Consider the following 14,802-nt stretch of genomic DNA (forward strand, 5'->3'; position numbering starts at 1 on the left):
AGGGAATCAGGGTAGCTCTAAGACCATTCAGCTTAGGGGAACACCTTGCATCTTGGCAAAGCTAGTTAACTAATTTTCAGTTTACTCATGTTATCTTGACAAAAACAAACAAAAAAAAGCATTTCCCAGAAAAAAAACCCAACCTTTGTTGTACTGTCATTAAGAGTGCAGAAAGCATTGATGAGTTTTTACACTTATGCCATCGGCTAACTAGCAGAATTGTAACATGTATGTCCCATCCACAAGAGGAAATTCATAAGGACTTTTCAAATGCCCAACTGAACCACAAACCTGCCTACCTGCTCAGGCATGCTGATATTTGGGGCCTTTGCCTAGGGGAACAGCAGTGGAAAAATTCCTTTTCTACACAGGCATAACGCTGCTCCATGGTCTCTTCAGTACTGGAACTGGGAGCACCAGGACACCCAGTAGTATCCTCTGCAAATCAAGGCTCTGCTCCATAATTAACACTATTAGATCCATGGCACTATTTGGAATGGGATGAACTATTTGACATGAGTAGGCAATCAGATTCTAAATGACACCGTTGCAAAGTCATTATCATAAAAAATTGCCAAGACGGTTGTTTTATTTGAAGTGCTAAATTAGTTTTCTTGTACTGGTAGTATTCATCATAATGTAAGTTTGACATTTCAGGACAACATTTTAATAGTAATGCTGTTCAGTGGAAAAAAAAAATACTATTTCCAATTTTTGAGCAAAATAAACCCCCCTAATTACATTCATTAATAGAGTGACAGACGAGGAAACCCTAAGAAAAATGCCTATATTCAAGAGTGTTGAATTTAAGTGTCAATTTTAATCCCAGTATTTCCAAGTATTCTTATGCTCTAGCTTGTAAACTGGAAATGTTCTTTAATGTTTTTTGCATAATGGAGGGTATAGTGTTCAAACAGAAATCTGCAACGTGCCAGTTGAGCACGAGGATTTTCACATCTGTTTGGTACTCAGCACTTGGGTAAATAATTCCACACCCAGTCAGACATCTCACCAGCCATTTGTATATGCAAAGTTATCTACTAGAAACAAAAGAAACTAACAGTGGTGTGATGAAACATTAAAAATACAGGAGATGGAAATGCACACCACTGGCAAATCAATCCTGCATATTTGGGACAAGTAAATCTTTAAGACAAACAACTGTCTCTATATCTCAAAAATTACTTTTATATAAAAAGCATCATTTAACATTGCTATGTTTAGCTCACGTGATGCTTTTGCAATTGATAAAGTTCTTTGAATACCTCCTATAGACGTACACGCACAGAAGACAGTGCTACATCCACAGTCACATTACATAACTCCAAAAGCAAGTTGTCACTGAAATAATGGATGAGATTTGACTATGATGTTTATATTTATTATCATCCTCATTGCTAAAGAAGTATTGATGCTTGTACTCTGAAAATATCCCAGAAACTGCAAAATAAACAGATTGGAAAATAGAAGTGACTCAAGTATTTTAATTCTCAAAGGAAACTTTAAAAGCTAAGCAAATTCAGAAATTCTCTGATTACAAATCCTTGTATGGATTACTGCAAATCTGGTAAGTACTGCATCACTTGCTGTGGATTTTTACAATAGAACAATAAATTTGGTGTTATGTTTGCTTCCTCCCCCTGCTAAAGAAAAGTACAGTCTGCCACTTTATCATACATAAATCATACAAACTCAGGCCATATAGCACAACAAAACATGGAACAATTTTAATATGTACACTGATGAGTGGATTCCAGGAAGTTCTTTTTTGCTAATCTTCCTCCTCTATTCTAAAATATACTTCTTAAGTCATTCAAACATAACAACCCTTCCAGACTTTACCTTCAGGTTATTTAATATACAGTCATACATTTGTGCTTTCATCCTTTTCTGAGAAAGGTGAAAAAACACAGACTCAGGACTAAGATACTAGGTTAATTAAAAAGAGGAGAGGATGAAGTGCACATTGTCTCACACTAACATGGGCAGTAGAAGTTTTATAAAATTAAGGAGAACTTTTTGATTTCATTATTTTTTCTGGAACACATATGCCCTCTTTCTTCCCTTTCTTTGGAAAAACATAAAATCTTACCTAGAAAGGCAGCACAGAAAGAGTAAAAAAATTAGGACTACAGTAGAAAGAAGTTCAGGTATCTAAGTGATATACAATGGAAGCTACTGACCTACAAAATACTAGTGAATATCCAGTGGAAAAACTAAACACACCAAGACAGTCTCATCAACCACAGACCTCTTTCCTTCCACATGGGAATCTAGCCAATGCACCAACCTGGCCAAGGAACATCCTGCAGTTTGAGTCTTGCCTTTAGAAAGAAGAAAATTAACACACTCATATCCATTATACCCTCAAAGTACCCACCCAAAAAAAGCAACAAACCCAACCCAGTAAGTTCTCACATTTTCCTGAGGAGAAAAAAAGACACACCTATATATACAGCAAACTTTGGAATAAAGAACTGTCAGGAGCTAGGAACACTATTAGTATCACAGTAGGATACCTCCCAAAAGCCTAGAAATATGAATTTTCTATACATACACATACATTTTTAATAGCTATCCTGCAAGTAAGTTTTTAGGAATGTTAATTCAGTTATGCAGTTGTTATATCCAGGGAATGTCAACATGATGATGAATGACATGTCACATGCAAAAAACAAACAGATGAATCACTTTTTCAGGAAAACAGACTCTTACTGTGCTCACCTATCCAGGAATATTAAATATATTTTAAAAACCCCAAGTATATTTTTCATTTATATAGATAGATAGGTACATACACACAGAGACATATATGTTAAAATAGTGAGAATACTGAAAAAACATTATGTAGTACATTGCATTTGATACACCATATTATTCTTGGACATTGAAAATATACTTTTTAAATGACTTTGCTCTAAAAGAAGGGACTTTCTAGCTCAGATTACTTGGACACTCTTACTGTTTACTCTTCCATCTTTTCTGTAAAGTCAGAAGAGATTTCCCTGAGAACTTCAAATAAATAAGATATCCAGCTGCACAAACACTAGACATTCTGTTAGATTACTTTGGCTTCCTAAGGAATATTTGACTTTCTCTGAATGTAAATGATTAAAGAGAATCCATTATATGAAACTGATTGGTGAACTGTTTAAAGTGGTATGGCACCTCTTCAAAGATGATATAGAGAGAAATTAAAAAAACATGTTATGATAAAGCATCTCGGATATCCAAGGAGTTCCAGGGAAATGTTAATGTAACTAAGCACTGTATCCCCCAATTAAGAAATAGTATTTAAATTATATTTCCATAAAATACGATCTACACTGTATTCTTTTTCAGACAATTTGGTATCTCATCTGTTCTAAATACAGCCAACAAAAGCTTGGGGTTTCCTGAACATCTGTCCACTCAAAAATAGCAACTTCAAAAAAACCCCAAAATCTAAGGAAAGATAAACCATGTTCTAGAATCCTCAAAGTCTATATAGCTCTGTGAGTTATGCTCACAAAATTAAACAGGCTGACAATGTTCAACTATGTAATATTATTTTTATCATTTACCATTTTAAATTTGGGCATAGGATTTTAGCTTCTAGAGGTGAAAGAAACAAAAACTAAATTTTGTTCAAAATCCTTGGTTTTGCTGAGCTTCAGTTGCGTGGGTGAGCAGCTCTATTTCTTAAAGAGCTATCTAGAAGGCTTAATATCAGCAGGTAGGCATGTTCATATAAAATATGAGGAAGAAAGGACCACAAAGATTAAAAAAAGAGAGAGATGCATGAATACCTAATTGCCACATCAAGTGACATGAATGGCCTCAGCTCAGAGTTTAGTGAACAGGAGGAGTTTGAATTTGATTCCTCCTCATTTAAGGAAAAAACAACAGATTTACATTTGAAAAAATCATAGCCAAAAATGAATCCATTCTTGGACTCTAAACTCAGAAAGAAACTTGATTTAAGAGGAGCACAATTATTCCTTAGTCATTTGTTCGTAACCTCCCCATATCCTTCTATCAGGTCTTCTCAGAGGTCCTACCATTTGGCAGGGCTCCTAACATTTGGCAGATGGCAAGAGTTTGAAGTGGAACCCAGATTTGCCATTTTACATCTTAATCCACATGGGATTTGCTATTCGCATTTCATGTCACTCACAGCACCACAACTCCAGCAGCTGAAAATATCTGGTTCGGTTTAAGTGCTTTGTATAATTCCTGTTTGGCTGTGCTTAATTTACTTCCTGAGCTGTAGAGCACAGTAACTATGTCGGTCCAAAAAATTAAAAATCATCAATTAAAAAGAGTTTATGGACTACTATTTATTAAAAAACAAAGTGATTAGAAATTCACTGCTAGCTAAAAACTCAAGTTTCATCACTGTGAACTGAGACTACCTTTCTAGAACGCTAGCAACAGATCACTGGTTCATAATAAATGAACTACAGCAGGTTGACTCTACTTTTGATTACAGTTATCTCATTCATAAAAATGTTATCTCTATTACTCTCTTGTTATTAAAGAAAATGAATAATCCTGTGATTTATGTGATAGCTGGTAACTAGAGAGGTCTGGATCCTGCTGTGTTATTTACAACAAACTATGTGACCTTGCTCAGGCACACAAATGAGAAACTGTGAGGTCAGAGGCAAGACTGAATTGCCTCATCTGCAGTAGCTGGAGGGCTCAGGGATGCAGCCAGGGGTACCCAGGGAGCTCTGCAGCAAAGCAAAGCAAAAGGCAAGGGAGGACTTCAAGGCACGCTTGCTTTTGGTCTTCAGCAGCCTGGAGTAATTTCAGCCAGCACTTCTCACCACGAGCCAGGCTACAAAGGCATCAAAGATTAAACCTGTTAGGCAAAAAGTACATAACTATTTCTACTACTGAACCTACTTATCAATATAACACTACACTAGCATAATCTTAAATCTCTTTAAGAGTGGGCAAAGGAAGGCCAGTAGGAGAGGTAAGAATTACAATCTCAGTTTGGAGACACACTAAGACCTAGGCCAGCACATGCCATAAACATGGTCTGGGCTGTAGTTACCATTTTCCTAAATTAATAGCTGCAGGTTTGCATTAGCACCAAAGAAATGTATGAAAAAAAGAAGAGGCAATCTGTTGCAGTTTTTAAAAAGATCTTCAAGGTATTAAAGTCCACTTGCCTGCTTTTATTGGAAATCACTACATTTCAAACTAGATTACTCCCAGTAAAAGTTACTGTTGTTAGCTAATAGTAGAAGAAGACTCTGAACCTGCACATTTACTTGTTGATTTATACAAGTCAAGCATTTAATACATTTAGAAAAGCTCCTCGTTGTTTTTTTCCCTTAAATTCTCTTCCCCAATCATTATTTTTAACAAAGCTGTATGATACGTTTTGCTGTTTTTCTTAGCAAAGCTTGTAAAAAAAAATAATAACTTCATGTAAACACCACAAGAAAAAATGTTTTGTGTGTGGCCACAAAATGAGGAGTGTCCAAACCTGTCCAAAACCAGATTTTTAACATTATATCTATGTGGTGAAGTTGCAGGCACCCACTTTGGGGAGAAAATAACATTTCTAAACAGTTAGGAGAAGGAAGGGAGGCCAAGAGGTTGTACGTATAAATTATCTAGTGCAGCTATTAGTTATTTTCTTTCCTGACAAAACAGAATAAAACCATGAAAATAACTTTTCAATGAGCACCATGAAAATAGACTCCCATAAGGAGAACGCTTGCTTTCTACAAACCTTAAATTTTCATTCTGCCTTCACATCTTGTTGCAATTCTTGACATTGAAAAAAAGAATACCTGTAGAGCAATATGCCAAATAAATGCAAACACAAAACCCAGAAAGCCCTCAGAATCTCAGAATTTCAAGCATTTTAAAAGTACTGAATTTCATGAAGCACTGAAAGTCTTTTTCACAGTCTCATCAAACTCACAGTGCTAAATTTTAGTCATCTTTGCCCATGGAAAATTGATACCTTATTTGTTTTCAGTTATTGCAGTAGATAATTTTTCCAGCAAGTAAAACAAATAATGTTGTTTCAGTATGAGAAAGATCTCAAGGATGATGCAAATCCCTAGCAGCAAGTGGAGTAATGACATAAACAAAGGTAAAGGGACAAAAAAAAAAAAAGAAGAAAAGAGCAAATATCAGCTGTTTCTATCAGATTGCAACATCTTGTCTGGCACCCAAGCACCTCACCATTCATAACACAATAGAAATTTCCTTCCTTATGGTTTCTCAAATACATTCTGAGCAGATTAATGCTGTGTAACACCTCAGAGACACCATGGCACTTCAGCTGCAGTTTAGCTCTGCCAGTGATGGTGACTAAAAGAGAAGGAATAAGGAAAAAATCAGGAACTTGAAATCTTCTTTGGAGGACCTCAGAAGAACACAGAGGAAAAAGTGCAGTGGGGAAAAGTCTGGACTTTCAGACAAGAAAGAAGTTATAGGTACATAATACCAGAGTGCAAAAAAACCAAAGATTTACTTTTAAAACCTTTTGTTAAGCACTCATCATTTTATTTGTAATGCAGCTTACTTATAGCCACAGATGTGATAGACTCTCCCCCCTTTATTCAATAAGGAGGTCTGTTTCTAGACAGTGAAATAATCTGAATCAAGAACTGACAACAACTTAATGCGAGTGACTTCCTGCAAGTTCCAGAAAGGTATACTCTGTTCCATGCTGTTAGCTTCCTGTAAGGACAACCTGTTCCAGGTTTCAGGTGGGAGACAACACGGTATCACACAGGGCTGATGTGAAGTCACACAAATTATTAGCATTTGTGGGCAATTCAGACCTGCATACAGACATTCCACAAGGTGTATATTCAGCTTTCTAAACCAAGAAGGCTTTTTCAGGCTGAAATATAGGCAAATATGCTTTTTAATTTCAAATTCTAATTTAATTACATGTAATATAAAACATTATGGACCAAATGTTCCCTTGCCTTGCAGCCCACATACTTGGCAGGGCATACTGGAATCTGAGGGGGAGGGGAGGAAGAAATTCCTTACTTCCTCCACAGAACTTTAGGACATAAGAGAACTACTCCCCAAACAGCTATGGGGGGGGTGTTGCACACAGCAAATTCCATGGCTGCTGCTCGCCCTGAGCACCACTCTGCATGCTGAGACCTGAGCTGTTCTGTTTGGCACATGGATAGGTTTTCATAAAAGACTTTCCATTCTTGTGGTGTGAGTTACGTGGCACGGATTTAATTTGCCCTCATATTTCACACTACATTTATTTTAGCAGGAAGCTAAAATATGTGTCAGTTGATGGAAAGTTTGGTAATAAACCAGCTTATATTACATGCAATTACTAAATAGGACACAGAAATTCTAAGTGGATAGAAGAATTTTTGCACATTCTTCCAAAACAATTAACAACTGCTTTGGAGGCATTCCTGTGCCATTCCATTACAGCCAATGTTCTTCCACATATGCCTACCTTCTTTTTGCCCAATTCAGTCGATTTTAAATGCCAGCATTCTGGAAGGAAGATCATGCTATCAGGGTTCAATAAAATAACCATCTTTCCATGTTAATAGAGGTACAGTCCACAAACCTGCGTGTTAAAAAAGGGAGCTGCTGCTTACCATCACTTAACATTTACACTTTAGGCACTAATCCATGAAACAGGGGAACTGATTTATACTCTCCCTACAACAACTGTTAATATGCAGTAGTCAGTCCCCTTTCGCTCTCCCTTCCTCTTTCACTTCCTGCCCAAACCCCAATTTTGAGAAAAGAAACTGCCATTTTGATGAAATCTAAACTGTGAGGCTCTCTTCAAAAAGAGCTGCCTGTTGCTTTTCAAGAAACCCCAGTGCATTTTCAGGAATGTCTCAGGGAGGAAATCCAGGCCAAATTCTAGGCTGAGACACGCACATACCCACTCTGCCCACGACTGCTCCCGGAGTTGAACATGCAACAGCTGAGGGCAGAATCCGGGCTGATCTGTGAATTCAGTAATAGAAGCCAACATCAACTCAACACAGCCCACACAGATCTTTGGACAGCAAAACATGTTTACTTAAGGAGGGAATACTATCCACAGCTCTAAGGGTTATTACAGCTTCTTTAGCAAAGACCAGGGGAGAAAGAGAAGAGATGATGAGACTGCAGGGCCTCTTTTGGGTTTCTATCAAAAGCAAACAGATGTGATCATTAGGTAGGAGCAAGGCGCTCCTATGGATGCAGATTCATTTCTTGCCAGAATAGCATTTCTGAGTTGATGTTAGGTGTGAGGGCAAATCATCACATGAAGTTTAAATTTAGATGCTTCCAACATATGGCAAAAGTAAAGCCAGGGAAGCAGTTGAAGGCACAGGGGTTTCCTCCTGCCCACATAAGCACAGCAAAACACGCCAACTGCCTAAAAACCACTCCTTGGACAATATCAGAATGACAAAAACTCATTGTTCTGGGTAAAACTAAGACCTGCAGAAGATGTTGGGGCCCTGAAAAGTATTCCTTATCACTCTTAATCACAAGTACTTTAAGTACAAAATCCAGTTCTGAAAAGCTACTGTCTTTGGGGGCAGAGAGGGGAATCACAGAGCAGTTCAAGTATCAGTGAAAAATTAAGGGCAGAATGGTGTTACTGCAGCTAACTGGCTGCTTAAAGGTGACAGGTTGAGCTTGTCGAGTTGTAATTTATAACTCAGCAACAGAACCAACTTTTTATCCCCAACCATTAAAAGGGGTAACACATCTGCTAAAACTCTAGCACAATGGCTGGCTTTGCACTGCAACAGGAAACGTAACCCAATAGTCTCAGAACTTCTAGAAACCCCAGCCATTTCTTAATGTAAAAGGATTTGAAAATTCAGTTCACTGAAACATCTGTTAAGCTCTTGCTACTTTAACACATGATATTCTTTCTGCTCTGTTACCTGCCAACAAAAATATTTGGTTCCATGTAAGACTATCACAAGTGTGTGATAATGGCACTCTGCTTCTAATTTTATATGCCATTGTACACTCACAAAATCACCTGGGGGTGACACTAGATAACATACTGGGTGTAAGCTTGAAGCTTACAATAAATGTATTTAATTTTAATCTTTTATGTAAATAGTAACAAATCAGATGGGTTCTGAATGACCAGATGGTTCTGAATGACAAAAAAAAACCCCAAACCACTTTTTCAAACTGTTCCTTGAACCAACTTTCAAGGAGAAGGAAAGAAAGAGAGCAAAAGAGCACGAGAGAGAGAAAGAGGTAGAAAGAAGCAAAAAAAAAAAAGTAGAAAAAAAGCCCAAGCAACCCAGACCTAAAGCCTTAGATCAAACCAGCTAGGCATACACGTGCCCTATGCAGTTGCATTCAGAGCTTCTCTTCCAATCTGTTATTTACAGTGGCCACTTGTTTCCAATTTACATTTAATTATACTATAAGTGTCTCCAATTTATGAGACCTATATAGTGGTAAGGAAAAGACAGGCCCTTTGAATATTAGTAGAGCTACAGTTACTACAATAATAAAACAGTAATTTATTTGCAACTATTGCTTTCTAAAAAAAAACAAAATCAAACAAAAACTTGTTCTCCATTCCTGTCCAGCAAATCATTGTAGATTTTAGACATTGAGAAGAGGTGGGTGGGGAAAAAAGCAACAGTCTTTCAGTTTCCAGTGCTCTATGTAACCAAAGCACTTCCTGCATACCTGTGAGCATCAGTGATTTAAATACTGTGCTACATTTCAGAAGCTGACCAGACGGCTCTCTGTGATTCAACAGAAGAGTTTGCTACAGCCAGCACAAAGACACCCCTTTTATGCTGCAGTCACTCGTAAAACAGTTTTGGAATATATGATGCATTTCTTCTTGCAGCAAGGTATGGCCGTTTATGGAAGCAACTAAAAATATGCCTCTGAAAGCCTCACGCTTGAAAGACAGAAAAACCCTACCTGAAGTATGTTGGTTCTTTTAGCAAAAACAGATTCTAGTGATCTGCAAACTACTTCTTTAAGCAGAAACTTAAAATAGCCTGACTGCATAAAGTGGACTAATTACTGAAATTAAGTCACCATGGTCATAGCAAATAACAGCCGACAGGTAAACAGGAGTGAGATATTAGAATACTGATTCTCAGCACTTCAGGGAATCCAGCAGTGTTTCCTAAGCTAAATTCTGTCACACCGAATCCCAAGTGCCACACGCCAGAGGCTGCATGACCTCTCCCCAAAACAGCAATTCACAGTGGGCAACAGCACGCATTTCTGAAGGAAATCCTACATCCTCATCAACCAGAGGGCAGCTAGTCAACATTCAGGAACTGAACAACTACATTAAAAAATATATACCTTTCAGATACACGATGCACATTTCTTCATTGTTGGAAACAAAACAAAATCATTAATAAACTTTTACGGTTTCTAGTAAGTAAACTTTAAATGCATGATTTTATAAGTACTACAGAAAATAATGACAAAATTAAAGATGTGAAAACAATAACAACTTGGTGCCAGGACAGAAAGTAAGAATTGTATTGCTCTAGGAAAAAATAGTAGGGAAACAAATGTATTTTCTAGTTTTCTCCGGCATCTAACTTCAAAGAGCAAAACTGGTACGGGCATATCTACCTACCAATGCTTACCTTCAACCCACACCCTCCATCAGAACCTTCAAATAACCACAGTGAAATACATATAAATATAAAGGACTTACTGAAGTAATTTGGCTTAGACTTACGTGCTCTATTATTCATTTCTGGTACTTTTGTGCTATATTTTGTATTCTCTTTTATGTACTGCCCATAAATAGATACTAGAAAAAAAAAATCTATCAATTGTTTTAAAGAACTGAAAATGAACTTCACTGTTTTACTGTGTTCCTCAGAGGATTACATTATCTGAGCAACAAACACAAAAGGTTCCTTTGTGAAAATATGTCAGAGCAAATAAAAACAACAATTCATGAAAGTTCCATAGGTTGGATACTTTTCATGGGACGTTGATAACATTCACTTAACCACTCTCAAGAGAACTTCAAGAATTTGTTTTACAAACTATCCCAAACGCAACACAGACATGATTTTAAAGGTCCTGGTAAAAAAAAAAAAAAAAGCCATTGAAAGATATTATTACTTGTCCCAAGGTGCCAGAATGCTCATTTACTAATTTCATTTTGCATATGTACAGGCTGCAAACTGAAGGCGGGTAGGTCAGATGTGTGAACTCTCGTGACTGCAATGTTGTCAGGGCACCACACTAGAGTGTTTGTATTTTTGCTCCATGGATCTTACTGGAGATCCAGTATTGTCCAAGGACCTGTTCTTTTTTGGAAATGTAAGCAGTTTTAAACACTATACTACGTGTTTTCCACTTACATTAACCTAGTATAAATTAAGATTAATATCATTATCTCAATGATAAGGAAATGTCAAACCAACTTTTTGGTGCAGCTATACATGCAAATTCCATCACTGATTCACTCAGCTACTGTAGCTTATGTGGTAGATTAAGCTACTTAAGGATAGATTCCGTCTGCCTCAACAATTCCTTCTCTGCTCTTTTTCAATAAAACCAATTAATTTGGTCTCTAATGCTAGTACAGGAAGACTATAAGTTAAGGTACACCACAACCACTCTTGTCAGTTGAGAAGTCTTCTGTAAAAAGGGCCTGGTTTGGGCTTGAACAAATTGCCATGGCTAGCTGAGCTCCACAGGGGTATGAATCTTTTCATTTCCATGATTTGTAGCTGCAAACATTCAAGTGAAACTCCCTCTCCCCACTTCCCTTTTGGGAATATTCTTCTTTATCAGTGAATAAGGGATGAGAAACAGTCAATAAGGTTAAAGGAAGTCAGTTTTCAATGAAGTCAAAATCATCTTCCGCTTAAAAAAAGACTTTGGACACCTTATAAATAACCTGGGTCAGAGGTTCAAGGGGTAAGACTAACCCCTCCAAGTGCTGGAGCCACAGCAAATTCTCATAATGGTGGCTATGAAAGAACTGTGTAACTTTTCATTATGTCATAGTTCCAATCCCAAGTCCAATGGAGACAAAGGGAAATCACCCATTGCCTTCAGTGCTTTATAAGCATCAAGAAAATTGTTGGGTTGTGGGTTTTTTTAAAATATGAATGAAGGTGCTTTTACCACTGAAAGCACTTTCCCTCAACCATTAATAATGTCTGTAGTATCTTTTCTAACTAGGGCATCTGTTTACATAAAAAATGCAGTCAGGCATATTCCACTTAAAAACCAAAGCAATTTTTTTCATCTTTTACGTCTACTGAGCACAGAAATAACTCCAAAGTGTTCCACACCTAAGATGTACAGCTACTTTCACCACAGTGAAAATCATATATTCAAACAAGGAAGTCATGCACTCCATCCAACAAGGTACTTTTACTGAAGAATCCTCGTCTAGAGCTGTCACTACCTTGGCACTATGTTTGTCACTGAAATCAAGGTCACAGTTATAAAAAGCAATAGGTCAAAGCAGATACATACATCTGGATTTTTATAACTTTACTCCCCTGCTTTGAAAAATGAAGATGTGTAAAATACTGTAAGTCATTCACTTACCATGGATTTGGTGAAAGGCCGAGCCAAGGTAAACAGCAGGGTATAGACCCACCAGTTACGATGAATGGAGGAGTAAATCATGTTTCCAGGATGGACGGAATTAGACGTCACCCCGTGGGGAGAAAGGCGTCGGTTCAGCTCGTTGGAGAACAGGATGTTGCAAAGCTTGGAACGATTGTAGGCCAACATAGCCCAATACTCCTTCTTAGATGGAGAAAGCAGATTGAAATCAAGTTTTCCAGAGGAGTCTTTAATTTCTGTAAATCTAAAAAACAGTAAATATGTCTTAGATACCTGAGAGTTCATTTCAGTCTCATTAAGAGCTACATAAAATTTAGACAACAGGGTACAACTTGGCCAGAACCTATATAAAACAACACCTTATTTAGCACTTGAAAGCATCTACTGGAAACTGCCTGAGACCCAAGGAAGAATCCCATAAAATATGGCAGTAAAATTATTAAATAATTAGCAAAAGCAAAACCCAAATTAAAATGAGCCAAAAAAGGCTTTAATGATTTAAAGGCATTGTATATAACTTATGAATCACTTTATTTTAAATCCAAAAGAAGATTTTTCCATAGAGCCATGAAAGCACAATTAACCTGGAGGAAATAATGTAGGATAAAATAACTCTGCGTTAGAGGCAGTGAAAACCAGCATCCTTTCAGTTCCCTTTCTTCCCTTCCCCTGATTATTTAATTCAGTGTTCACATACTGCACATTTTCATTTAAGTGTTCAAGTAACTATGGATGAGTCTCACTGCCTCCTAGACTCTTTTTTAGATTAAAAATTGATGAATATAAAGGGGTTATAACCTTGGTAACTTGCCATCAATAGTCTTATATGTTTAAAAGATAAATGTAAACAAAGCCAAAATGAGTTCTGGCAGAGTATAATGTTTTTAAGTATACCCATGGCATGGCTGAACACAAATCAAAGTAACTAGTTGATGTTTTTTAATTGGGTCTGACAGAGTCATTAAACACCAGCTGTTTGTTTCTTTCCTTTTTTACTTCTTTTTTTTTTTTAATAACAAAGTAGTGAATGTTCTAAAGATATTTAGATGAAGAAAAGGAGGTTTCCATATAGTGTTCCCCCTCCCCAACTTCCCAGTTATTAAAATCAGATTTACCAATTTACTGATATATCTTAATATTAGAAAATAATACTACAGTTAGTTACAGATCTATGTTTCATTCAAAAGAGCTGCTAAAAATAAAAAGGATTTAGCAAGCTCTTTTTAATACTCAGAGTTTTCAGAATCAGCTGGGGAGAACAGGGATAAACATAATTATAGTACACACTAGAAAAATGTTTTAAAATATCTTTACTAATTTTGTATCTCATGCCCAGAAATGAAGAGATCAGCTGGAATTTCTGCATTCATTCTGTGACCAGAATTATAATCTGCTCAGAGAAGAGCAACTACAGTATTTGAACTCAAGAGGAACCCAGGATGTTCTGTATCTTGCAGAATTAGCCTTTCAATTTCAACAACAAAATTTCTCTTTCATAATTTTGGGTTAGATAAAATACATTTCTGGAATTAATAGGACTATTCTGGGAGGAATTTCCTATATTCATTCCTCAAGTAATCATTTATGACACCAAAAATATTCTATAAATAAAATACCTTGTGTATACTATATAAAGGGAACACAGTGGCATATTTTGAGGCCAGTCCTGCAAGTGTGCTTATGTGAGTCAGTCTGACTTATGTCGGCAACCTCATTGAATTCAGTAGGATAAGGGCTGTACAATCAAATTAACAACACAGAAATAAAGACAGAAGGAAAGTCAACCTACTTATTATTCTGATTTTAATATGATGTGCTTAAAGTACCCAAAAGCTTAATTTAAACAGAATTCATTTGTGCTGAATCCAGAGAAGTAACTAGAAATGAACGAAGAACCAGAGAGGCAAATAAATATTTTGCCTTGGAGCAGTCTAGTATAATATTTTCTGCAAACACGGGACTTTATTTTTCCCCTAACAGGGGGTCTTGACTCCAGTGAAAAGATCCAGACAAGGTTTATGGAAGTAATTAGATACCAACACTTCTGTTTTACAACCCAGTTTAGGGCTCAGAGTTCTCAAGTAGGTCAGAAAGTACTACTACCCAATAATACCTAATGTCTAAACTAACTCCTTACATCAACTTCTTGCCATTAAACAGGTTGGGGGGAAAAAGTACAGTTATTTACAGTGATCAGTTGAAGTGTTAAGATATGCCATAACATGTGAATTGGACCCCTTAGAA

At 36.8% G+C, this 14,802-nt stretch overlaps 1 protein-coding gene across 1 annotated transcript in view; it reads right to left on the bottom strand.

Annotated features, from left to right (window-relative positions):
• The window catches only part of WWOX (WW domain containing oxidoreductase), a 511,261-nt gene that overhangs the window by 371,237 nt on the left and 125,222 nt on the right, over positions 1-14,802 (bottom strand). Inside the window, exon 8 of the mRNA XM_084270013.1 lies at positions 12,538-12,802. Coding sequence (XP_084126139.1) covers positions 12,538-12,802 — 265 coding nt within the window. The remainder of the gene's footprint in view (positions 1-12,537; positions 12,803-14,802) is intronic.

Source organism: Gallinula chloropus, assembly GCF_964237585.1.
Source record: "Gallinula chloropus genome assembly, chromosome: 13".
NCBI lineage: Eukaryota > Metazoa > Chordata > Aves > Gruiformes > Rallidae > Gallinula > Gallinula chloropus.